Source organism: Solanum dulcamara, chromosome 10, assembly GCF_947179165.1.
Source record: "Solanum dulcamara chromosome 10, daSolDulc1.2, whole genome shotgun sequence".
NCBI classification, from domain to species: Eukaryota; Viridiplantae; Streptophyta; class Magnoliopsida; order Solanales; family Solanaceae; genus Solanum; species Solanum dulcamara.
The window spans coordinates 38,789,108-38,816,932 of NC_077246.1; the positions used below are offsets into that span (position 1 = coordinate 38,789,108).

General features: G+C 36.2%; 1 protein-coding gene across 2 annotated transcripts in view; it reads right to left on the minus strand.

The window, feature by feature from the left end:
- Positions 1-889: 889 nt before the first annotated feature.
- Positions 890-27,825, minus strand: part of LOC129870346 (protein PHOTOPERIOD-INDEPENDENT EARLY FLOWERING 1) — a 48,048-nt gene continuing 21,112 nt past the window's right edge. For both annotated transcript variants that reach the window (XM_055945103.1, XM_055945102.1), the window contains exons 12-21: positions 27,663-27,797; positions 27,025-27,075; positions 26,771-26,839; positions 26,554-26,616; positions 23,412-26,478; positions 23,047-23,111; positions 22,821-22,885; positions 13,115-13,871; positions 2,432-2,952; positions 890-1,756 (exon numbers count right to left, since the gene is read on the minus strand). In XM_055945103.1, the coding sequence (XP_055801078.1) occupies positions 1,336-1,756; positions 2,432-2,952; positions 13,115-13,871; positions 22,821-22,885; positions 23,047-23,111; positions 23,412-26,478; positions 26,554-26,616; positions 26,771-26,839; positions 27,025-27,075; positions 27,663-27,797 (5,214 nt within the window). In that variant the 3' untranslated portion in view covers positions 890-1,335. The remainder of the gene's footprint in view (positions 1,757-2,431; positions 2,953-13,114; positions 13,872-22,820; positions 22,886-23,046; positions 23,112-23,411; positions 26,479-26,553; positions 26,617-26,770; positions 26,840-27,024; positions 27,076-27,662; positions 27,798-27,825) is intronic.

Consider the following 27,825-nt stretch of genomic DNA (forward strand, 5'->3'; position numbering starts at 1 on the left):
CACTTTATATTATGTAAATTAAAGTCTTAAATTGAATATTCTAGTAATTTTTTTTATGTTTTATCCATGTCGAATGTCATGTGGCAAGTTTTTTTAAAAAAAATAAAAGAGAGTTTATTACAACACCACTAAAAAGTGTATTATAACACCACTGAGAAGTGTTTCTCAAACTAATGAGTGGTAGTTTAGGTATGAAACTCAAAAAAAAAGTTAGTGTAAATGCGTTTTTGATAACTTACTCTTAAAAAAAAACTTCAAAACTTTGAATTCAAAAATCGATTATAGCAAATTTGTCATTTTTTTGGATTGGTCATGAATATACTTACGAGTTTATATACCATTTTAAAAGTAGTTTGGTGAAAATTAGGGTTAATTTTAGCTGATTTTTTCAAATTGAAATTGGAAGAGGAAGAACAACAATAAATTGTATGTGTTTGGTATGTCCAATGATCAGTGGACATACAATGACATAAACACGATATACAAAATACATGCAACATACAACAATACAATCTATGTTTTGTTTGTAAATTGTATGCTTTACCAAATTGTGTATATATTGTTAACAGAGTACTGTTAGTTTTGGTGAAAGAAGTTGTATCACTTTTTTTTTGTAAGGAATGGATTATTTCCGTATACCCAAGTAAAAAGGTAAACTCCCCCAAAATAGGCTTTATACCTCTCAACATAGAAGTAAAGTTTACGTATGCTCTATCCTTTCCAAACTCTGAAATTACACCAGGTACGTTGTTGCAGTACCCAGGTAAAATCTCCCTCAATGAACGGTGTCTAGTTATTTGACGCACAGAGAGCAGCGTCATCTTTGACTATTTAACTTGGAACATCATCGGTGTGATAATCCAATGAATTAGGCAGAGAGAGATAAAGGTGCAGAAATAACTTTTCATTTCAATAACTAAACCACTACATTTTTTCCGAAATCTAAGCGGGGAAATGTGCCTACACAAATGAATTTGACTAGATTGCATCCTCCAAAATTTCCAAGCACAGATTTCCCATTAATGAAAAAATTAAGCAGCCTACTTACATCAATTGCTAACTTTTTACATTTAGTATGCAGAGCATCTCTACGTCTTTCACGTCCACCAAATACCTCTGACCATCAATGTCCACACATGAAAACTGCTGCCACGGCAAACCAATTGTCTCTTCATCGGCATCTAATAAACGAGATTTTCCCTTTCCTTATGAACCACCCCCCGAGAGCACCTTCATGATTCCTAGCCTTGGTGCCTGAAACGTTTCTTGCCTCCAATATTAGAGCAAATTGACACCTTAGACTCCAAGGTGATATCATAGTTCACATTTTGATAGCTATCCGATATCTGTGAACTCTGGAAACACTGACCAATCATCAAGTCCCGATATAAATTCCGGAACATATTCATGTGTGAGTACATCCTCACTCCCTGCATTAAATACCGGATTTAGGTCTAACAGGGCCCTATCTTCAAAACCATTTCCACTTTCTGCAAGGAATGATAATCCCACATCATCTCTTGGACAGGAATCATCAGACACAGATGGCATTGGTGGCAACACTAGATCCTTGGTCCAACCAACGTCACTAGATTCTGTTAAAATCTTTCTGGACTTAGATTTCGATACCTTCACCGAATCAGAGGGCTTATGCTTCCCCAAAAATTGCAATTTCAACGGAGTATGTGATTTGGCATCCCCAATAGGAAAAGCAAGGGAAGCCCAATCTAAACAACCTTCACTACTTGATGCAGCCCTGAAAAACAGAAAAGTAGCATGTAAACACTAATCCCCACATTAATATGGATTTAAATGAGAAAGTCGATTAATCGGGATCAATGTGCACTCATTAAATTTGAAGTACTAACAACTTCAACAGTGCTTCCAAAATTACATACAGTGTACCAAGGACAAATCTCCGTTTTGAATTTATCTTTTCAAATTCAAGTACTTAAGAGCATATCTATAAAATAGACTTGAAACAACATATCCGAATGTTACATTTGCTTTCAGTACAACTTCTTGCCTTAGTTGGTTCTTAGAAGAGAATGTGAATGACAGCGCCTCTAAATGATGGAGAATTCAGAACACAGACAAAAATAAAGTACGAGAATGTGAAAGACCTACAATCTTTTCCAATTCTTATATGTGAATTTCATTTCTTTGTTGTATGATCACAAAAAGTAGATGTGACTATCAAATAACACCATGATATAGAAGAAAACTAATAGCACAGTGTCAATATAATGACTCACAACTTAAGGAATTGCATGAACTTTTAGAAACTGAAAGGGATATCTAAGATAATTCAACCTAAGAAAGAGGTCTGTTTAACCTCACTGACAGACTGAAATCATTTAATTAAGTTGCCATTTGACTCCGTTCACTTAACTGTAAGCATGTAACAAACTAGAGTTGCATGATAACATACCAGAATCGGTTTTCAGCCATAATCTTGGAAGACTTGAAATGATGATGCTCAGCTATTGTCATTCTTGGAAACGATGGAGATCCAGGACCAAGTATTTTGACAGTTACAGGATCTAGCAGGGGAATTGTCTCATCATCTTTCTCTGCCCCAAATTCCAGTGTGATATCCAAATGCTCAGCAGGAAAAGAAGCTTCTTCTCTCTGGTCACAGATGGGGACTCTCTCATCACTTTGTGCACTCTGCTGGTCAGCAAGAGCAACTGCTACTAACTTGGCGCAAACACTTGAATTAGAAAATCTCTTTACAGGTGGACCCATTGAGTAATTCGTCGAAACACGGTTCGTAATTGGTGTAAATAAATTTCCAGAATGAAAGAATCCATTCTGGGAAGATGAGAACGTATTTGTAAGGTTTTTCCGCATTTTCCACACAGAGGAAAGAAGGACAAAGAAATGCTTTTGAACAAGCGGCTCATGATCTGGGATCTCTGATGCGATATCCAACACCAGTCGGACATTTTCCTGAAAAGAGGACCAAAAAGTTAGCCAAATATAAACATTACCATTTTCTTTCCCAGGGGAGGGCAATTTGATTATGCATAACACTGCTACTATAAAACTTAAATTCTTTCAAACTACAGGAAGTTTCTTTTACAGCAGCTGATTGGCTTGGCCAGTACAGAAAGGTTGATGCAACGAATTTCAGTTAACTCCTGACCCTTTCACTCAACCAATTCATCATTCAATTATTAAATAGAAGCTTGAAGTAAATTTTTCCTCCTTTCCCTTTGTATCCCTCAAAACCACCCCATCACCAAATACAACTATTTGGCAATTTGATGTCAAGCTAAGTTCAGTTTTACAACTAAGAGCTCATCTGCAGAAGTAAAAGGGGCATATTTGAAAAATACAAAGGTTTGGTACGATGGAACATGTTTTCCACGGGAAATGATTTCCTGGAAAATATTTTCCTGGAAAACAAGTGTGTTTCTTACTTATTTTCTAGTGTTTGATAAGTATGCATGAAAATATTATCCCAAAAGCATTTATATATTATCTAGCAAAACACTATGGAGGCAGTATGGGATGGGAGTGGGGTTTCGGGGGTTGGGGGGATTGGGTGGGTGGAGAGGAGACAATAAACTTAGAATGTCACTTATCCAACTTGTTTTCCCTACTACCATTAGGGAAGTCATTTTCCTCATTTTTAAGGAACTTGTTTTCCTAGAGAAAAGGTTTTCAAAACATATTGACCAACCAAACATCAGAAAATTGAAAAACATTTTCTCAAAAATGTTTCTCCATACCAAACACACCCCAAAATCATACCAGTAAGCATATCTTGGTCTATAGCTTCTGTGTACAGAGGAAGCGCTATGTCAAATGACTTACTATCATACATATTTAAAAGATGCTTGACAAAAACTCAGTAATAAAAAGAACATGAACACAAATAAACATTGCAATGGAAATGAACAGAAATTGACTAAATGGAGAGCCAAAGAGCAAAATGACTAAAAAGCCGTTAAGAGTGATTCTTCTGCCAAAAGAGTATTTGAGGAAATAGGATATCATAAGAAGCATCAAGAAGATGCTGCAAAGGATTACAAAAGGAAAAGTTAATACAAAAGGAAAAGTTTTGTCAGCTTATTTATAGGGCAACAGAGTGCTAAAAAACCAGAACTGACAAAATCCAAAAGTGCAAGAGAGTTAGTTATAGGACAGAGTTTAGCTCATCAACTGAAAAGATTGACAAAGCATCTAGCCTTTAGACAGCAGTTTGAAGTTGATAACCCATCAAAACATTTCGATTCCTTTCCGTACAATAACAACAACGTACCTAGTGTAATCCCACAAATAGGATCTGGGAAGGGTAGAGTGTACGCAAACTTTACCCCTGCCTTGAAGAGGTAGAGAGGTTGTTTCCTGCCAAATATACCAAAAAATGGCTTGCAGGCAGTGCTGGCTCTATGCTTAAAGAAATAAGGCATATGCTTTAGGCCTCCAATATTTGGGGGCCCTCAAATTTTTACCAAGAATAAATTATGTTTCAGTATTTTTCATAGAAAAAATTTATTATCTATGATAAAAAGTATTATTTTTTAAAAAATATATATTATTTTATTTACTTGAACCCCTTTACAAATAGAAGAAATCAAGAAAATGATATTTTGCCTTCTTACATTTTATCATTTTGTACATTCTTTCTTCAAATATTTAACAAGATAGCGTAATACTCTATCAAAAATAAGAATCAATAGCCGAAAAGTGTTGAGCAAGTGAATTGCACACTCTCTTTCTTTATTTTTTCTTAGATTTTCAAGCATTACAGCAAGCATGTTAAAGTGGCGGTATACTAAGTTATCAACTTCTTGAATCAAATTCTAAGGTTATAACTCTTATTTTTATCTAAGATTTCTCAACTTTACTTATAAAATTATGTTAACAACTCATATAATGATTGCTCAGTGAAATGATGTTTTTCAACGTCGAATTGATAAAATCTTACCTAAAACTAATAATTGAAAGAAAAAAATCCAAAGAAGTCATTTATGAAAAAAATATTAAATAATAATTTGCATCTAAAAAGGCTAGAAAAATACATTTAAGAAATAAGTACATATCAAGTTTGTTTAAATTTTAGGCCTCTAACTGAAATTTACTAGGCTCCCAATTATATTGAGCCACCCCTGCTTGCAGGTAACATAATCTAGGAGCCCGTTTGGATGGGCTTTAAGTTGGTCAAAACCAACTTAAAGCCCCTTTTTAGTTTTTGAACGTGTTTGCCTAATGCTGACTTTAAGCTATAAAGTTCTTAAAGTCAGTCAAAAATGAAAAGTTAGGATTCCTAACTTTTTTTCCAAAGTGCTTAAAGTCATTTTCTTTGATCATGGAAATTACTTTTATATCCTTTATATTTTAACTAAATTCTCAAACTACCTTTTTTTATTCTTTTAACCCTAAAATTCACATCATAAGCACTTTTATCCAAACACTCAACTGCTTATTTATAAAAATAACTTTCAGCACTTCAAAGTTCTAAAAGCACTTCATACATAAAAGTTACTTTTTTTAAGCCCATCCAAACGGGCTCTAGATCTTTTTGATGATTTTTTCTTAAAATTCTAGCTCACATAGGAATCTCTGACAATGAAGAGCGTAAACGAGTTCAGTGACTTAGTACAATAATAATGAGAAACATATTCCAAATGTCCGCAGCCATTGAGCAGTGAAGAAACAAATGGTTAATGGATTTTGTCCTTTTGGTTTATGAAACACTTGTTAGCTAGTTAAGAAGTCATCCCTGAATCCTGGATGGGGCAAGCACCCTCTAAATCCAACCAGCTGAAGAAGCTTACTTTGGGTGGTAATTTTGTCTTCCATACTAGTTTCCATGACCATAAGTCTGTCATCATTTTATTGGAGCCTAAGCTGCTCGGACACGTGTGCATATCTAGAGGTCGGATCCTTTATGATCTAAATTTCAAGATTCGGGAGTGCGGATACAGGTGCAGGAATTTGGCTAAAAATACTTCATATAGAAAAATAGATTTATAAGAATATGCCTAAATTATGGTAGACTAGTTGAAAGGACTGGAATGGACGAATTTTTGAGAGCAAATTCAAATCTATAATTATTATAAAGTACATATGCATCTCATTAGTGTTCATTACTAAGTTTGATTCAGAAGTCATTGTATCTCTCCGAAATTTCCCAGTCAACTTTGGTCAAAGAACCCAAATTCATTTGACCATATCCAATACGTATCCCACACCCACCTCATGTCGATGCTGGTGCGGCACTGAAGGTAAAGAGTCCACACAACTTAGATTGGAGCACATATCATCATATCCTTCCTTAACTCAGTGAGGCCATCCTTGAGCTCCCTCATTTCATTTTGTCCCTCTACTGTGTTTTAACAGTACATTCACCCAGTGTTGTTAAAAAGCGCTGAAGCGCTCGCTTAAAGCGAGAAGCGAGGCGAGGCGAGGCGACAAGCCGGCGCTGTAATGCCTTGAAGTGAGATGATATTGAAAAAGTGTGCTCTTCTGGGTAGAAGCGAGAAGCGCGCTTTTTATAAAAGCAAGAAAAAGCTCGCTTAATTGAAATAAAGTGCTACTAGGGTGTTTTTTTTAATTTCTATAAAAATACTTACAGTTAATTATTCCAATTATTTTCCCTCCTATCGACTACTGCTGTGACTGCTACTGAAGGTTAGTTCTTCTTATTCTTTCCTCTCTTCTCTTCTGTTCTTCTACTCTTCTTCTCTTTTTCTCTTCTTCTCTTCTTCTTTTTCCGTTTATCTTCTGCGCGACTGTTGCTAAAGGTAACTAGGTTTTTTTTCTTTCAATTTTCTATTTGTAATGCTACTTTCCAAGAGAGAGACTGCATCCCTTTCCTTCGGTAGCTCGTTTGGTTTCCCAAGGATAGAGGTAGCTGGGGCAAAGCCCACTTAAGTAGCGCTATTCTGTTCTTTTTTTTCCTGATTTGAGGTTCTCAGTATGCTCTGTTTGTAATGCTGTGTGTATGCTCTGTTTTTATTGTTTTGCTGCCAGCTGCTCTGTTTTTATTGTTTTGCTGCCAGCTGCTCTGTTCTGTCTCTATTTCTTTTTTCCTTTGTTTTTTTGTTGTTCTGACTTCTGTGATTGAGTTACTCTTATGAATTGTGAGGATTATTGCTATCTATTTACCTTTTAATCTAAGAATTGAAAGATTTGCTTAATATGTTACCTCTATTGAATTCTTGATTATTTATCTATACATATTTAATATTTTTTATTTTTATACTAAATAGCGTTTTTATGAAAAAAGCATGCGCTTTGCTTCACCCTTCTCGCTTCTTTGAAGTGAGCCCTCGTCGCTTTTTTCCGCTTCTCGCTTCTTAAAACACTGCATTCACCCGACATTTCAACAAATCTATGATTTCATCCACCATTCAATCTTGCAAGTTCCTCTTAAGATTTTGTTACTGTGAACTGCACTCTCAATTATGAGGAATAAAAGAGTTTGGATTTCCTAATACAAGGAGATTTGGGGATACTTCCTTTAGTGTTGAATCCCCTATCACTTGTCAATCAAAACTTTGTGTTGACCCCATCACCAATCTGGAAGTAGATGTTAGAATATCCCATAGACTGTTTATGCTCTTCCATAATCCTATACCATCAGGTATTCTGATAGCTTTCGTGCTCCAATGGTCAAGTCTCCCATATTTTTCTATGATAATCTCCTTCCATTGCCCAACATCATCTTGATTAAATTTCCAGTGCCATTTCATCAGCATGATTTTGTTGAGTAAGACTTGGGTCTTTGGACTCCAAGTCCACTAAGGGGGTGTCTGGATTGACTTTTTTTAAGTGGCTTATAAGTTAAAGCCAAAAGCCATAAGTTGGGAACACTCAAACTTTTAGTTGTTGGCTTTTTTTGCTACTTTTTCAGCCTAAAAATGTGCATAAAAGCACTTTTTTATATACCCAAACACTTCCAAAACTAAAAAAGAGCTTAAAAGCCGAAAGCTAGTAAAAATAAGTCGATCAAAACGCCCACTAAATGCTTCAACAAGTATGACTTTAGACTATTTCACCAGATGGTTCTTGTGACCCAGACTGTTCGCTTCCCATAGAAAATTTCTTCTTATTCTATCCAGTTGTTTCTAATCTTTGTGAGATATGTACTGTTTCTTCCATGTGGCCAGGTTTTTCTCGAATTTCTCAATTACTGCATTCCAGATCAGTGTAGACTTGTATTTGGCACCTAGAGGCAGGCCCAAATAGTTAGTGGGAACGAAGCTTGTGCTACAAAGCATAATGTCTTCTAGGTCCATTAGACTTGAAACCATATTCACTGATAGATAACACTTTTGAGCATATTGAAGTGTAGACCAGACATTGCCTCAAATATCATAAGAGTGAGGTTTAGATAAAGGAATTGAGAATTGAGACCTCTCTGGTCCACAGAAGATGAGTGTATCATATGCAAATAATAGGCGTGACAGAGAACTAGGAGTTTTCCTTACCCACTATGAACCCTTCAAGCCACAGGACTTGCTTGGCTTTTTCAAGCATTCTACTAAGTCCTTCCATATCCATATAAAGAAAAAGGGAAATAGAGTATCCTCTGCCTGAACCCTCTCTTGGGAGAACAGAAACCCGGCAGACTTCTGTTAACAAGAATGGAGTACTTAACTGTAGTGATGCAATATCAGATACGTCTGGTCCATCTCTCTCCAAAATTCATTTGTCTAAGGATTGAGAAAAGGTAAGGCCAACAAAATGTATCAAAAGCTTTTTCAATCCAAAACCTCATTTTCTATGAGAGCAACATCAATTATCTGTCTACTGTTGATAAATGCATTCTGATGTCCAAAGCTAAGCTACCGTATCACCCTCTTGAGTCTTTCTACTGCAATTTTATTTATGCTGCCTATGAGTCTTATAGGCTTGTAATCTCTTAGTTCCATAACCCCTTTCCTATTAGGAATGATAGCAATAAAAGAAGCATTGAAAGAATTAACCATGTGGTAGTTATGGTGAAAATGATTGAGAGCAGCAATGATGCCTTGCTTAATGGTGACACATGACTTCCGTTAGAGACCATTGTGAAGCCAATCAGGTTTGTGGTAAAAATTCAGAATTTCTCCTTTGATAACCTCTTTGTCCTCGGTTATCTCATCAGCCTCCTTTAATCAATCTATGCAATTTTATCTCCAGTAAGAGATGGAAAACTTTTTGGAAGAACTTAGTATTCCTATCACCCCCTCCTTAAGCCACAAGCACATCAACTTTTGTCTCTAGGAGATCTCTTCTTCCTTTGCCAGCAGATGGATTTTAGTTTTCAGATTAAGCAAGCATGCTATCTCAAATCTCAATTTGGTTTTTAATCCATTTTTTGGTTGATTGCTAGCAACAGTAGCTTCTCCAAGGCTTTGGCTTTCCTTATTTTGACTTTGCCAAAACAATCTCTGTTCCAAATGGAGAGGTCTTTTGAAGATGTATCTGTTTTTGGAAAGGAATAAAATCAAGGCCAGCATTCTGTAATCTTCTTACTGAAACCTTCATGTTGTAACCACATTTTCAAATATAAACTAGAAATCATTTGTAGACCAATCTAGAAAAATTGGCATGTGGTTTGAGATAACCTTTGAGAGAGATAACTCATTCACAGAGCCAGAAGTATCATTCCATTCATTGGAAATTATAAATCTATCTATACTGGATGCTCGAGTAAATTCGTCTCCCATAAACCAGGTATAACTGGCACTTTATCATGGAAGGTCACTCAATCCCATGTCCTGAATGAAGTCTATAAAGCTCCTCAAAGCACTAGATCTCCTTATGCAATTGAATCTTTCATGCTCAAATCTCCACAATTGAAATCGCCTCCTATCACCCAATGATCATTCCATAAACATCTGATTGTAGACATTTCATCCCACAACCTGGCTCGTTTCAGTTGGAGTGTGGCTCATAACTCCGGTGAAATACCAATTGGTAGTTACCTGAACCCCTTCAAGCATTGTAGAAATAGAATAACATAGTTGCACATCAGTACATGTCCATAATATCTCTTCCCAGAAGATAGTAATTCAACCACCGAAACAATTGTCTTTGAATTCTGTCCAATTCACCCATCTAGAACCCCAAATATGTCTTGTTAAAGCCAGTGTAAGTCCTCAATTTTTTGTTCCTGCATGCAGAAAATGTCTGGCTTCTACTTTTCTACCACACATTTGTTAGCAAATCTCTTACTACTATCGTTTAGCCCTGCACATTCCAGCTAATAGCTTTGACTTTCCTTCTGAAACAGCATTTTGCTTCCTACCCCTTATAATCCTTTCCTCTAAACTGCAGTTCCCTTTTTCATAGTTCACTGGGCTTTTGAGTTTCTTTACCTCATTTTCCCTTTCTTTAACGTTTTGTTCCATGACCCTCATCCTGTTTCTTTAGTGTAGAAGTTGTTCCCTCCTCTTTAGTCCCATCCTCAAAATCACATCAAGGATTCCTTGTTCAAACCCAAAGGCATTCACTCCAAAAGCATTGAAAGACTTTTTCATAACAATTTTGTACCACTGAGTTGTCTCATTATAGTTGGACCGGCGATGATATGATTGTTCTATGGACTATCGATGTGCCAAGGCAGTGGTATATAGTTGCCCGAAAGAGGAGAGAGCTCAGAGTTAGAAGCACTATCCCGTATAAATGTGAACTCTATGGATGAAGTGAGAAAATTGGCATGCATTGAGGCTGGACTACTTACAAATGATTGGAAGATAGACATGGCTGCTGAATGTGGACTATCAACATGCCAAGGCAGTGGAAGATTGTTGCCCGAAAGAGAAGAGAGCTCAGAGTTAGAAGCACTATCCCGCGTAAATGTGAGCTTTATGGATGAAGTGAAATTTGGCATGCATTGAGGCTGGACTAGTTACAAATGATTGGGAGATAGACATGGCTGCTGAACTTACAAAATCTCTTGAATCTTTCAATGGAATATCCAGTGAACCTGATCTGCTCACATGGAAAGGGGACAACAAGATGAGATTCACAGTGAAAGGGGTGTACAAAAGATAAAGCAATGGAGGATCCAACAGGAGGGGTGGCCTTGGCGACAGATTTGGAAGACAAAAATTCCATTAAAGTAAGATGCTTTGCATGGCTGGTTGCTAACAAAGCATGTCTTACTCATGAGAATCTGCAAAAAAGGGGCTGGCAAATGAGCTCCAGGTGTTATCTAAGCAATAGAGCCCAGGAACACAATAGCCATCTGTTTCTACCTTGCAGAGTGACAGATCAACTGTTGCAATTGTTTTTGACTTTGGGGAAAGTGAATTGGGTGATGCCAAGGAGTCCATTGGATTTACTAAGATGCTGGAACAGCGAAGGGAGGAATATAAATAACAAGAAATAGTGGAGGGTTATTCTAGCTTGCATATGGTGGACTGTCAGAAAGAAAGGAATGCTATGTGTTTTGACGATAAACATAGTTCTTTACAGAAGATTAAGCTTCAAAGTATTTTGTCTTTCATTTCTGGTGTAAAGAATTTTTCGTAGAAGAATCAAAGTCTTTATTACAGTGTATGGAGTCCCTGTAAGTAGGAAAGGATAGAACGACTCACTGATCTCATTTGTAACTTTGGATGCCAACACAGAATTCTGTGTTGACAAATATACTATTAGTCTATTACCATCCTCAAAAAAGGGATCACTGAAGTTTCCGATATGGCAACAAGATAGGAATTGAAGGTTTTAGTGTCGACTATTGTCCTCCTCCTATGTAGATTGAAGTGTAAGCTTCGGTCATTTGTTTATGTTAGTTGCATCTACATAAGACCTTTCATTGCTAATGAACCAATTTAAAGCTAGATAGCAAGGTTTACCCAAAACCTGAGAATCTTCTCCGCCACTTCAACCAAATCGCAGTTGTAATCTCACTATGGATAATTACACAGGATTTCCATATCACCCAACCATGATTCGATTCTAACAAAATGACAATGTTGAAATTTAGATATACTCTACATACGTAAGATTGAATCTTCCTTCCCCTTCTTTTACATATGTTTCTTTTGCTCCTTGATGCTGATTTGAGTGCTTCACTAACCCTTATCGTCTATTTTAAGCCTGTTGGTTCGCTTGATTAGGATGAACCGTGTATGGCCTTCTACAAATCTGTTAATTCAAAGGATTTCTCACCAGCCAAGAAGAAAGTGTTCTTTTTCCATCAGAGAGCTGATGATAAATTCATAAGACTTCTTTGTGTTGGCACGACGTTCAAGAGAAAAAATTAAGAGAGTCTTAATCCAAAGGAAGAAAGTTCAAGTAAAAGGTCGTCTAAGATGAGGAAGAGCATCTTATCTTCTTCCAACTAGGAACAAGCAAAGACTAATCAGGGTGGAGCAGAAGAAACACTCACTACACAATATATTCTTCTCTATCACTAGGTCAAAACACTTTGCCATGTTTTTTGTAACTCTTCATGCAATGTTGACCATTTTTCAATCATGCATCTCTAATAGAAATAACATAATTAGTACGTGAAAACGTGACCCGCTCATCTAAAACTTGGTTTAATTTAATCCAAGTATATAGCTCATACGGACACACGAGAAATCTTGTCAAAATGTTTTTGAAAACATATATTTTTGTTTCATGCTGTTATATTTTCCCATAATAAAGAAATTAAAAAAAAAGTGTTATTAGTTTTGTTTGGTGATTAAACAATTTACAAGAAAACAAAACAAAGAAAGAATGAAAACTTGGTAAGCTTTTAACCCAAGTAAACTTTGAATGGGTCTTTAGCCCAACCCGCACGTTTGACACCCCTAATCTCTAAACACATATCAATGCCCCCAAAATAGCAACAAGAATGCACATGAAAGAACAAAAAATTATGAGAAGTGATAATTTAAAGTAGAACAACTTTGTCAACATAAATACAACTTCGAGTGAGACCTAAAAGTTACCATCCGAAATAGTTTATCAACCTCAGTCCCTCTATCTCCTATGGTTTCATTCTTTGCGAGGTCCCTACCCTCAACAACAAGAATAAAAGGACACAAGGGAAATTCTTAGTTTCCTTAAACCTTTTGTTCTACTCTTTGATAAGTCTTTGTTTCTTTTCTTCTTTTTTTAAATTTAATAATCTCCTCCAAAAGCAAGGGAGATGAAATAGATTCTAGCTTACCTCAGTCACTTTGAGAAGACCTTTTATAGAGCCAGTATTGTTGGATCTATCATTTACATTGTCTGCAGCAGATAACACATATCTCTGTATGAGTTCCCTAAACCTCTCACAACAATGAAGAGGGTGACGATATCTTCCTCTATAAACTCCACCAGCAGTCATTCCATACAAGATATCACTCACCAAGCTCCAGTGAGGACCATACTCATAAACAGAAGCACAAAGTACAGCATCTTCTTGTTGCAACCATGAATCAGCTGATGGAAAATAATCTTTAGACCATGTTTTGCCTTTCCTAATCGGCCTTTCAGATTTAATAGTAAGAACACGTTTTACAGGCATTGGACTGATTAAGATTTTCCCTCCCATCTTGCTTCTGTTTATTGGTCTGAGATCGATGTTCATCGTGCCAACATCATACTGCTTCAATTCTTTAGATTCAACCTGCCTCTTTCCATGATATGTTGAATGTATTACCAGAGAAGATACCTCAGAGGAATTCTTCAGTTTTTTAGACTTCTTGGCGCCTTTAACATCATCATCATATCTTGCTAGTTTACGCTTTCTCTCTTGAGCAGAATCCGGCGTCGTAACTGGATCACTGGATAGAATATCATCATCCATAGGCATCAACTCCATCGACGACTCTTCCTTCAAAGCTTGACGTTCAGAAGCTAGACCTCCTTTTTTCAAAGATTTGAACTTTGTTTTCTTCGCCTTCTTCTTTGACTTGGTTTTTGGAACAGAAGATGTATGCCTGCAAAGCATATTGCAGTTGAAAATCAGTTTTAAAAGAAAACACAGTCAAAGTCAGTTAGCTTACTTTCAAAGGAGTAAAATAACTGAACCAAAAGGAAAGCTTATCTAACCTCTACTCCAACACAACAAAGGATTAAGAATAGTATACCCAGTGTAATCCCACAAGTAGGGTCTGGAGAGGGTTGAGTGTATGAGACCTTACTTCTACCTCGTAGAGATAGAATGGTTGTTTCCGATAGACCCCTCTCAGCTCAAAATAACAACAAAGGATTAAAAGAACATAAAAAACAGCTGAGGTGAATGAGAGACAGACAGCACCTACAAATATTCATACCATTCACTCATATGTATTACTTTAAACGCATGAACCCATAAACTTAGAAGTTAAATTACTAAAATACCCTTCTAAAAAATTTCACATCCTATTTATTAAAAAAAAGCACATAAACAACCCCTAACCGAATGGATGTGTCTTTCGCCCAAAAAAAAACTAACTTCTTAAATTAATTTTTAAAGTCTTTTCATAATAGTCACAACCATAAGTCTTTTAAAAAGGAATCGTTATTTCTGTTTCTGCAAGAGTTTTTGTGCAAGTTGTCCTTCTCTTTTCTTACAATATGTAGTACAGAAGTACTTCATTTCCTATTAAGTTGATAAGTTCTCAAATACCATGTGATATGTGTAAGTTAGCATATTCTCATAAACCTAATTAACTGAAGGCTGATTATCAGATTCTCATTGTATATTCGTTGAAAAGTATTAGTACTAGAAATATTATGTCAAGCATTTCCGACTCCTATTTTTCGAGGGATACAATTGTGTCTGTCAATATACACTAAATTAAAGGGAGCAAGTATTGATATAGATCTCTTTTTTTCACTACTTTTTTCCTTCAAAAAGGACGCCTACAAACCCCAACAATCACAACAATAATAGTCAAAATTGACGCCTTTTGTTGGCTAGTGACTTCAATTATTCACATATAGAGATCCAAGAAGATCACCGCCAGGACTCCTCTTCCTCCAATAAATCTAGGGTGATGCAGGGCCGTGAAGTACGACTTTTTCTTCACTTCCTGATTTTGCTAGTTATGCTTCTTTCAATTTTTGTGTTTAGAATTCTCGGATTCTATAATCGTGGTTAGAATTTTCATTGTCAAAGAAGAATGTACTCATGTATTACTAATAGTTTGATGCTTTTGAAGAGTGCAAACTAACATCATCTGCAAATTGTTAAGCTTGCAAGGCCAAAGACAATAAAAACTAAGAATAGAACTACTTTTAAAGTTACTTTTTAAACATAATTAAAGTTTCTTGGCTTTGATAGGAGATATCAGAGATTGACGGTGTGCTCGGTAGGAAAGAAAATGTTTCCCATGGAAAATATTTTTCAAGGAAGCATTTTCTGGGAAAACAAGTGATCTCTCGTGTTTGGTATACAAGTAAAAATATAATCCTAAAAGTATTTGTATAGATATCAAAGATAAAATTAAGTGGTTGAGTTGGAGGAAGGGGTAAGGGTTGGGGGTTGGGTTTAGGGTGGGAGGAGAGGGGTAGGTTGTGAGCGTGTGAAAAAATCCATGTGACTTGTTTTCCTACTTCCATTATGGAGGAACTTGTTTTCCTAAAGAAAATATTTTACCAACCGAACATGCCTTGATATTGGGTAAAGATACAATTAGTAAGTAATAAAGAATTTATTTATTTCATGCAATTGGTCAACAAAAAAAGATATGATTTCCTTCTAAGAGCTTACACATATACCAAAGGAACATTGTTTAGTAATATCTTTAAGACTTTCTTGATTATTATTCCATCAAATGTATGAAGACTATTTTATTCATATTTACTCAATATTTCGTAAAACGTATACATATGTTTTAAGCATTCTTTGCAAACATACTTGGCATTTTATTTAAAGTTGAGATCTTTATTTGAGAAGGAAAAAGGAAAGAAAAGAGAAAGTACTTATTAAGAAAAGGTAAGTTGGAATTAGTTAACTTATCTTTAATTATCATAAATAATCATTAGTTGGAATCAAAGGCGTTTAATTTTAAAAAGTATAACATCTAATTGTAAAATCTAGGTATGATCATATAACCTTATGTGAGAACTATTTGAAAAGATGACAAAATTATATACATAAAAAATGATCTATGAAACAGTTGGTCTAGCCAGGGGCTGAGGCATAAGGGTACAAGGGGGAATTAAAGTGAACCCTCTTCATTGAAAGTTTATACTATATATATAAATAGGGTAAAAATTATTATTTTTGTATATAAATATTTAGGTGTTAAATCCCCTTGACACATGAATTTTCTTTTGAATCCCTGTTATTGAATAATGACTTTGCAACTAATTGTAATGTCATGCAATGTTACGATCACCATTATAACACAAACTTTTGTATTTATAGTAATTCTTTACCTTTAATATTATAAGTTAACCTTCCAATTTTCTTTTAATACTGCGAAGGAAATATCATAATATCTACTATATCTATTATAATGTACTTATAAATCTCATATATGAAAACAATAGCTCCCAAAAAGGGTATAGGAATTGATTTTTGAATTAAGGGAATAATTACTAAATAATAGTTAGTAGTGTGAAGGTGCAAAACAAAGAAATAACTTTAATGTCGAAATATACTGACAAAAGAGGTTGGGGAAGTGAAGAAGTAAATGAACTAATAATATATTTATATTTTTGTAGATATCAGCTACTCTTTCCGTTGACTTTTACTTGTCCACTTTGAACTTTGCACGTTTCTTATGAAACAATGATCAATATAAGCATTTTCACCACAATATCCATACTAATTGATGTTTAGTCTTAGATCCAATTGAGAAATAATTTAGTGTATAAGCAATTAATGTTGAGGGTAAACCATGAAAAAAATACGTCTGTCTGTTGATATGCTAAAAATGACAAGTAAAACTGAAAATGTATTTATAATATAGTGGACAAGTAAAAATGAACAGATAGAGTAAAATAGTTGACATGTTTAATGACAGAGAAGGTAATAATGTTACACTCTTTATAGTTATAAAATAGTTACTTGGTTGCAATGTTACAACATAAATAGAACTAATAATACAACACTATATTACTTTTTAAAAATTTTTACAAAAAACATCAAGTAATGCTATTTCTATTTTAGTAAATTAAATTATCAAAATAACATACTACTTGTTTTGGTACAAAAAGAATCAACAAATTTTATTGCAAATTGGTAGGTGGCAGAAAAAATGAAGATTGCACAATATTTTTCAAAATTGATACAATATAATCAGGAGTTGAAAAATGTTTAAATGCAGAGAAAACACATGTAGTTGAAAAAGTTGATGCAATTGAAATTAAAGATAAAGAGATAAATGTGGAAGATAAAAAACAAAAAGATTGAAATTCTTTTAAAACAATAACGACGACCCAATATAGTTATCATTAGGAATAAATATCGAGTTGGAGGATGTTCAATTGCAAAGAAGATACATGCAATTCAAAAAGCTGGTGCAATCAAAATTAAAGATGAAGAAATTAACGTGAATATAACAAGTGTTTTATGAAGACAACAATGACCAATATAATTATCCTTGGAAATGGAATATATGAACATACAACAAGAATATTGTATAAAAGAAAGTATAAGGTAAAATATAATTCATCACCTGTTTGCCATAAAATAAAATAAGTAAAATAAATCACATATATTGAATTAAATTTGATTGTCCATCTTCGTAGGTTCATAAGTTCAGATAATATCCAACCATATAATAAGATGATCCATTGATCAATCACAAAAACTTAAACGTTATTCTTTTGATATATAATTATTTACTCAAATCTTTATGTTAGTAATGTTATCATACAAAACTGCTTATTACATAATTCGGCAACTGTGCAGCGCACGCACCGAGAAGCTAGTAGTTTAATTGACAACAACCAACTAGTAAACTTGATTTAGTTCAAACAGTAACAGTCCCAGCACAGAGAATCAAAATCACATATATAATTCAGGACGGGCTAACTACATGCAACGTTTCACAAGTTGGCATTTGGCAGTAAAAGAATCAAATCCTTCGTTGAAACATTTCTTAAGGACTTTTCGGGGAGGGAGGTTGGGGGTGGGGGGCATTGTTCACCCGATTTTCAAACCGTGCACCACTAGTCCTGAGAAATTTATCGAATATCAAAAAACAAAACAACTTCCCTAGAAGCTCTGCTGCTTTTAGGACTAGGAATACATGTAATCAAACTTGTCTTTTACCTCTCTATGCAGACCCTATTTACCTTTTGAGTGATTTAAGCTACAGGTTATTGTATCCTTTTTATATTATATCAAGCATTACATCCAAGCTTTCCTTAAATTAAAGTTTTATATCCCCCCACCCCACCCCCCGGAGGTAGCTTCACGAGCCCAGGTGATCCCTATCTTATTTATCTAGCTATGTTTTTCCCCGTGGTACTCAAATTCTATCTAGGAAAGCTCCTTCAAGCCTCCTACGAATTAGTCAATACTGTCACAAATTTTGTGAACCTTCTCATTCCTTACCTTATTTCTAAATCTACTTCAAGCATATACTCAGTCCTTTTGCTTCCTTTTTCCCCTCTATTATTCAATAAAGAAGGCAAGATAATGTTGTACTACCTTCACAATTCAGTCCAAAAACAAGCATATCAAAGCTTCTTTCTATGTACCACAACTACTAGAACTACTAAGACAAGCATATCAAAGCTTCTTCCCATGTACCACAACTACTAGAACTACTAAGACCAACAGCATGACAATTTTCTTCACATGGGGAGAAAAACTAGGTAGGGAACTGTACAAAGCTTAAAAAAAGATAACACAAATAAATATTACAAACTATTTATAATACAACTTTTTAAGTTGATTGCATTTGATCCCAAGTATTATGAAGCCATTTTTCCACCAATCCACAATGGGCACAAAAGCACATTAGACCCTGTTTTGCACCCTTTTAATGAAAAGAAGCATACACAAGTAAAGGTTTTGAACTGCTCTCTGGAAGAGATGACAACTATCTTTCTATTTTTTGAGAAGGTAAGGTATTTTATAATAAGAATCAGCATTAAGATGGTGTTGTGATAATTTTACAGAAGAAACACACAACACACAATACATCCTAATAATTCAAGAATTGAGCACAGCCTAATCTACATGTACCATTCTACACCAAAAACAAAACCAAGCTAATATAACTTGATTTAAGCTTCTGAGTGTTGTTTGCCGAGTCCTTGAAGTATCTTCCATTTCTTTCACTACAAACCGTCCACCAGATGGCAGCAAGTACCCTAAATCTGATTCTTCTTCTTTCTTGACAGCCCTTTTCTGTTTCTACATCTCAGTAGTATCCCTTGGCATAACCCACTGCATGCCAATTGTATTAAAAAGAAATTTCCAATCTAAACAGTGACGGAACAGTGCAAATATAAATGGTTGACAGACTCGGCTTCATTTCCACATAAAAAACATCTTCTGCACAATGTTACTCCTCTCTTTTGTAAGTTCTCATGTGTGACAACGTGAGACATGTTCGTTTGGCAATTGCATTAGAAAATAAATTGCAAATCTAAACAGTGACAGAACAGTGGAAAAATAAATGGCTGACAGACTCAGCTTGATTTCCATATAAGAAACATCTTCTGCAAGTGTTACTCCTCTCTTTTGTAATTTCCCAAGCGTGATAGCATAAGACATGCTCGTTTGCTCACTATCCATGTGAAGCAAGCAACCTGGTATGGTGCTTTTGATTTCCATATTTGTTTCCATGGCCAAGGCTCAAGCTGGCTTTTCATCGTTGTAAGAGATCTGTAACATGGATTTAACAGTACAGTATCCTTTGTTATTTGGCTTCCATTTCAAATTTTCTGAATCAGTGATTTGTGAAAAGAACCCAGTTGCCCAAAATTAAGCAGCTTTAGATACTTCCCAATCACTGAAATCCCTTCTAATATTTATATTCTTGCCTCCGTTCTCTCTGCAGTCGGCCAATATTGATTCAGCACTAGCGCCAAAGTAAATAAACCTGAAAATAGGCCCTTCAAACGGCCATGCCCAAGCCAGTTGTCCTGCTAAAAAGAGGTCTTCGTCCCATTTCCCATTCTGATTGTTGTCTTGCTCAAGAAACCAGGCCATAAAGATCTGATACTTTTCCATAAGGATACTCTACATGACTACTTTTGACTTCTTTAGTGCACCATTGTCCCTCGATTCCATATTTATTCTTGATTACCCCAACCCATAAAGCTTCCAATTCTGTGTTAAATCTCCATATCCATTTCATTTGCAAGCTTCTATTTAGTTACCTGAGATTCTTGATCCCCAATCCTCCGTCCTCCTCGTCCATAACTAGTGTGTCCCATCTAACCAAAGATTAAATGGTTTCTTCTCCTTCCTTGCCACAAAAAACTCTTTTCTTAGTTTGTAAATCCTCCTCTCAATCCTAACTGGCATAGAGAACAAAGACATAACATAAGTTGGAAGAGAATCTAAAACATTGTTGATCATCACCATTCTGCCCCTATTGTTTCTTCCAACTTACTAGCCTTTCTCATATTTTTCCAAGACCCCTTTTCATATGCTATCAGCTTTATGTCTTGCTCCCCGTGGTAATCCCAAGTAAGTAGTAGGCAGCCCACTTACGTAGCAACCTATAGCTCCAGTTAAATTGATAGCATTTGAAACCATATTAACAGGAAATAAGTGGCTGTCTTCAGTTTATTGGTAACCCAGAAACTCTCTCAAAAATCACTAAAATAAACCTTCAGTGATTGGTATGTTCTTCCTCAGCATCACACAAAACAAGAAAATCATCAGCATACAGAAAGTGAAAGACTTCCAAACTATATTCTGTCTGTGAACCTTGAATCCCCTCACCCAACCATTTATACAAGCAATGGTGAGCATTTTGCTAAAACATTCCATCACTAAGATGAATAGGAAAGGAAAGATAGGATCTCCTTGCCATGAACCCCTTTGAGTTGCAAAAAAAAACATAGGCATGCCATTAACAAGGAATGAAAACCTAACAGATTGTATACACAATGATATCCAATTAAATCCGTTCTTTCGTAGATGGGGCCTTAAAACAAAATGAAACATAGGAAAAATGATTCATTCGCCTTTCTAAGAGGAGTAGGATCTTTGGTTGATCTTTCCTTCAGCCTGCCTTCCACCGAATATAAAAAACCTTAGAGCTGTCTAACCTCGTGTTGAGTAGGCATTTGAATAGAAACTCTATTTTGGGGCTCAATGTTGCTGGACTCTACTCCTCTCCCCGGGCTCACTTTCTCCCAAATCCCATATCATTGAGCATGTTAACTAAAATATTTCAATTTATATGGTCATATGTCTTCTCAATGTCAAGCTTATTAAAACACTTTATATCACTTTTTTTAATCTGGTACCAAGACATCCATTTGCACTAATTGATACATCCATGACTTGTCTTCCTTTAATAAAAGTCATTTGTGAATTATCCACTAAGTTGTGAGTGGAAATAAAAGCCATTTGTGAAATTATCCACAAACTAGTAAATCACCCTTTTGAGCCTCTCTGTTAGAAGCTTTGAAATGATCTTATAAAAACTACAAAACAGGCTTAGGGTCTATAATCTCTCAATTTCACATCATCATTCTTTTTAGGAACTGAAGTATTAAAGGTAGCAATGAAGCATTTCTGAAACTTTTCTTGATGGTGGAAGACATCCAAAGCCTTCATGATATCCTTTTTTGATAATCAACCAGTAGCTCTGATAGACATGCCTAGAGAACCCATCCGGACCTAGAGCTTTATTATGCACATTGCCTCTAGCATTTCTCCTCCAAAAGGTGTCTTTGGATCCGTACTTTTTCCATGGAGATTACTGGTTGGGCGCCCATATTATACCTTGGCCTCCAATTCACTCCTTCAAAATAAGTTGCGGAAGAAATCCAGAATGTCTTTTTTTATCTCCCTCGAGATCTTCCTTCATATTCCCATCAACCCGAAATTTCCAATGTCATTATATCTTTTGTGGGAATTTGTCGTTTTATCGAAGAATTTAGTATTTTTATCCCTAAGTTTCAACCATAGTAGCCATAATATTTGTCTTTATGGGGTTGTTTGGTATGCGGGATGGGATAAGTAGGGATGGGATATCCTATAGACACTATTTTATCCCATTCCACCTTTCATATGGGGCAGTAATCCCACCAGTTTAATACAAATGGAGGGATAAAATAATCTTGAGATTAGCTAATATCTCACACCAAACATGGGATAAAGTTGATCCCAAATTTTATCCTGGGATTATTATGCTTGTTCCATGTACCAAACGACCCCTAAATTACTTCATATTTCATAATTAGCAATATCCTCCAACCCTATTTCTTAACAAGCCCTATCAACCCATTCCTCTTGTAATGTCCTATCCTCACAGTCCCTATCCAACTGACCACCAGTCCTTTACTTTGTCGAAGAATCCTTCCACCTCAACTATCCGTTCACATATTTAAAGTAAGATCCTGATTTCTCCCCTTCATCACATAACAATTGTGTTTAAGAAATGGACTTTAGGCTTAACTCAATCACAAAAGTTGACTCACGATGGGAGGACTGTCCAAGACCATATAAGGAGTCTACGTACCCATTAACCCCACCGATGTGAACAATCTAATCTTACTATATACAGCCTGACTACTAACTGTACAAAATTGGGTACATGGAAGCACAAATGACATCCAACAGCAAGGAGCTAGAAGCTAAATAAATTCAAATGAGATAATTGACAATCAAGATTCAAAAATAAATAAACAGGAATAGTAAACTCTTCATAATAGAAGAAAGAAATGCAGACTCTTAATTATCTCATAAAGAAAACAAAAGAAAAGAAATTAAAGAAAAAAAGGGAACAGTTCTTATTATTACAGCAATCACTTACCCCATGGAGTTCTCATATTCCGCAAGCTCTTTCTCTTTGGCTTCAGCTTCCCGCTCCTCCATCAACTGTCACAATATAAGGTTAGTCATTCTATGTAACCTACATCCAGTTATGTTTATCCTTTATCCCTTCTTTAGCTATATTATCTTCCCTCTCCTCTAGCTTTTATAAGGGATAAAAGGAAAAGAAGGGTGACAATGACCCAAAGTATCTCAAAATTACCAACCTGATGCTGAGCCAAAGTCTCAACCTGCTGTCTGTATACCTCAGTTGCAAAATCAGCATCCCATCCTGGCATTAATGGAAACAGAAGTCACTTAAAATACATTCTTCAGAGTGTTAATTAGGCAAGTTAAAAATGGTTGCAGCCTCAATATCTTAGATCATTATTAGTATAATTAGCAGTAAAACATTTTTGTTCCAACTCCAAATATCAATCCTACTAAAAAACAGCATCTAAGACCAAATTTGATTAAATCCCTCACATGTAACTATTTCTGTGCGAAAATTTTCTTATACAGTTAGCTAGGTCAAATATTTACTTGAAACAAATACAAAGACGAAAGTTATGAAGGATTAAGATAAGCTTACTCTCATAAACTAAAGGCTCTTCATCATCATCAATCTCTGCTTCCATATCTTCCTTCAACTTTTCAATTCTATCCAATTCCCATTCTGTTTCTTCAAAATGACCTTGTGACTCGATAGCTGTCTTGTCTATTATAGGGTCCCATAACTCCAGAAAACGTACAGCATACCGATCAATTGGCCGTAGCTGACTCTCGAAAGACAAGATAGCTTGTCCGGCAGCAGCTGCTGCTGCTGCCATCTGTTTGACATCGGCCAGCATGTCAATGTCATCTTCTTTACCAGCAAAAGTAACTGCTTGTTCTTTTAGTGGATTGCTAACATTTGACGTTGCCACAAGCTCTTTACTTGATGTTGTAACTAGGGCTTCATGATCAGCAGGCTCATCAGCCTTCGTCTCATCATCATTACCAAGTTCATCATCTTCCAACCTGACAATTGCTTCTTCAGTGAACTCTTGATTGTCTACTGCCTCTTCCTCTTCAACTTTCTTCAGAGCCATGTAATCTGCCTCATCTTCTACATTTTGCAGAGCAGCCTCCACGTCAGCATTAGAAAGCTGAAGCTCAGTGACATTGCTATTCTTCTCTACTTCAATATTCTTTAAGGAAACTGTTCTGTGCCCGGAGAACAATTCCATTGGATCCAGTTTCTTGAAGAATTCTGTGTTGTAACTTCCACTTTGTATAACCAAATCATCCAGAGCACGCTTCTGGTTTGCTTTTTTCAAAATATTCTCTTCAATGGTGCTCTCACTTATCAATCGATAAATGTGTACTTCACGGGTCTGGCCTATTCTATGACAACGATCTTGAGCTTGTTGATCCATAGCTGGGTTCCAGTCACTATCATAAAAGATGACTGTGTCTGCACCCACCAAGTTGATGCCAACTCCACCACTACGGGTTGATAAAATAAAAAGGAAAATCTTTGGATTCGTGTTGAAACGTTGCATCAAAGTTTGTCTCTCTTCTGGCGGAGTAGAACCATCCAGACGCATGTAAGTGTAACCATACAAATTAATGAAAGCTTCTAAAACATCAAGCATCTTTGTCATTTGGGTGAAAATTAATGCACGGTGACCTTCTGATTTTAATCGCCTCAATAAACCTGCAAGCTCCTGCAGCTTGCCACAGTCAAATTGTATAAGCCGCCTATCTGGAAAGTAGACTTGCCTTCTAACAATGGCTGGACGAAAAGGAGTGAGAAGAGGAGAAAGAACCTCTGAACATGTCTCCTTAAAGGTTGGACTGAAAAATACGGAAGTTCCTGGTTTACTGCACCAGCAAGCAGGTGCTGGGGAACGTGCAGCAGGGATTGCAAACATGAAAGTCTCAACCTGATCAACCATTTGTTGGAATCTCTCAACTGGTAACAGTATTGATTCCGCAAGCCAAGCGGAGTGCAAGAATGACAAGGGATTATTTTTTTGACAGTACATGCCATGGACTGGATGTTTTACAGTAACAATCTCCCGAAGACTTGTAGAATATACAGGTTTCTGCTTACACTTTATGGAATTCCACCATGCAATAGCTGCTGCTCTCTCTTTTGCTTCTCTCAGTCTCTCCTCAGCAAGTGCCTTTTGGATCTCTTCAAATATGTTTGTTCCATGAAACTTCTTATTCCGTTTAAGTCCTTGTGAAGTTTCTTCACCATGAATCAGAGACACACGACCCTCAATCAAGCTTGATGGGGTAGCAATGGATTGAACATCATTACTCTCCCAAGACGTCATTGAAAAATCATGATGTGTAAACAACAACCCCAAAGCACCAAGGTTGACAGTTGAAAATATACCAGGCGAAAGCATCGAGCAAATGGAAGAGCTCAAGTGCATATCAATACCACTCATATCAAAGGAGCTCACTATTGGACGTCCTTCAAATAAGTCAGGATGATTGCACACTTTGCGAAGTTGCATTATTACACTTATCATCCCAAAAAAATTTGAACTAGCTAGAGTGGCTTGTGTCTCCGAACTAGCAATAAAGTCTTCATACAAGTTACGCTGCCTCCTTGAGAGCTTACAATAAATTACGTGCTCATGTTTTGAAGGAAGCTGCTTCTCCACATCCCTTTTCAAACGACGGAGAATAAAGGGACGAAGGACATTATGCAAGCGATCAACAACTTCCTTATTAACCTTTTCTTGTCCCTCAACCATTCCAGAAATAGGATTACAGAACCAATCTTTGAATTCTAGATGAGACTGAAAAATATGAGGCATCAAGAAATGCATTAGAGACCACAGCTCCATGAGATCATTCTGCAATGGTGTACCAGTCAAAAGTATACGCCGTTTTGAGTTAAAATTGAGAAGTGTCTGCCATCTTTGTGATTTCCAATTCTTTATTAGATGAGCTTCATCTAAAATCAGATATTTCCACTTCTTACGCTTGAAAACTTTGGAGTCTTGTATAACGAGTCTGTAAGTTGTGATACATATATGAAATGAGTTTGGCTTCAACCAGCCTTGCCTTTTAATCTTTCGCTCTTTAGCACTGCCAAAATATGTCAAGATTTTGAAAGCAGGACACCATCTAAGAAACTCTGTCTCCCAGTTTAGCATGACACTAGTTGGGACAACAATAAGATGAGGGCCCCATATTCCTTTTTCACATGCTAGGTGAGCAAGAAGAGCAATTGTCATGATAGTCTTCCCCAAACCCATTTCATCTGCTAGGATTCCATTAAGTTTCTTCTCATACATGGTCACAAGCCAATCCAAACCAATATGTTGATACTCACGAAGGGGAAATTTTAGAAGGAACGGGAACTTAGTCCGCACTTTGGTTGTTGAGAAGGTGCTACCCGTTGGTTGTGCTGATCTGGCAGCAGCTGCTGCATCAGCAATTATATCCTCACTCTGCCTCTCTTCCCCTGTTTTATCCACACTTTCAACTTCCTTTTCTTCCTTCTCAGTGACTGTAGTGGGCAGTACATCACACTGTCCATCATTTACTTGATTGGGTTCACATTCATTGTGTGCTGGTGATTCCAGGAGATCATCAGAAGCAGACGCATATGATTCAGAATCATCCCCGACATTTTCATCAGTATCAGAATCCTAACAAGAGAAACGTGACAGTGGTAAGAATTAAATGTAACATCAAGTCCCATAGAAGAGCAGAGCACCACATACCTCTTTATACCTAGCAAGGAGCTCATCTAAAGGAAGTTCGCTCTCCTTTTGCAACAGCGCAATCTGAAAATTGGAAATTTACCTCATTGTGACAGCAAATGTAATGTTCAACCATTTTGAAACTCTGTTATACATGAGGGGAAAACTGTGGACCGGGTCTATGTATAAAAGAATGCATCAGAATTTTGGATAAGAAGGTCAAAAGATGAGCTTTTACCTCATCTGCAGCGTCATTTGTCTCTGCCTTTGCCAACTCCTCCTCCTCTGACAAAGTTGTTTCATCATCCTACCAATACCACGCAAAGTAATTAATTTTGTGAGCAATCTCGAAGGCTAGATTAGGCGACAGATGCTATTACCTAAAATTCATCTTGGAAATAGAGGAACACAATATAAATGAACAGTAAAAATGATGATATTTTGCCTCACACAGGTTGAGGCTCTGTAACCAAATGAATAATGTAGCCTTACCATATTGTATCCTTTATCTTCACCAACAGCAAGGACATAATCATCATCATCCTAAATAAAATGGAGAAAATTCAGAGGAAGGTACAAAATACTGAAGATACTCATCATGAAGCATACTAAGGAACCAAGGATACATGTCTGATAGGAAAAACACTGCATTCCATGAAAACACGAGATGAAAATTGTGATTTTTCTGCACAAATGATAGACACTCGAATTTTCCACTAAAATCTTGATCTTCAATAATCAAATGTTATCTATTGGAACAGCATTGAAAGAAGATCACATAAGTGCAGCTCCTCTATGACAAAGCAGTTAATCATACTTGATGGTATTGGTCATGCAAGGGATAAGTTTTCTAATGATAAGTAATACAACAACATACCCAGTGAAATCCCACTAAGTGGGGTCTGGGGAGGGTAGAGTGCACGCAGACCTTACCACTACCTCAAGGAGGTAGAGAGGCCATTTCCAAAAAAACCTCGGCTTTAATGATAAGCAATGCAAGCTGTAAATTAAATTGAACCAAGTTTTCTTGGATGTTAGCTAAAGAAAAATTTGTCTGTTAAGTCTAAACCACCACTGCTATTTGATTAATATGCGGTTTCAATTAGAAGTTGTTATATAAGCATCTTCACCTGTTCATCATTAAAGTCACTCAACAACTTAACTTTGTCGAACTCCTGATACTTCTTCCGAGGACTTCTTAGCTTGTCTTTCCCTACGTCAGAACAATAATTATTTGGAACTGATACGACGCCATTACTTTCAACCTGCATATACCAAAAGGCAGATATATCA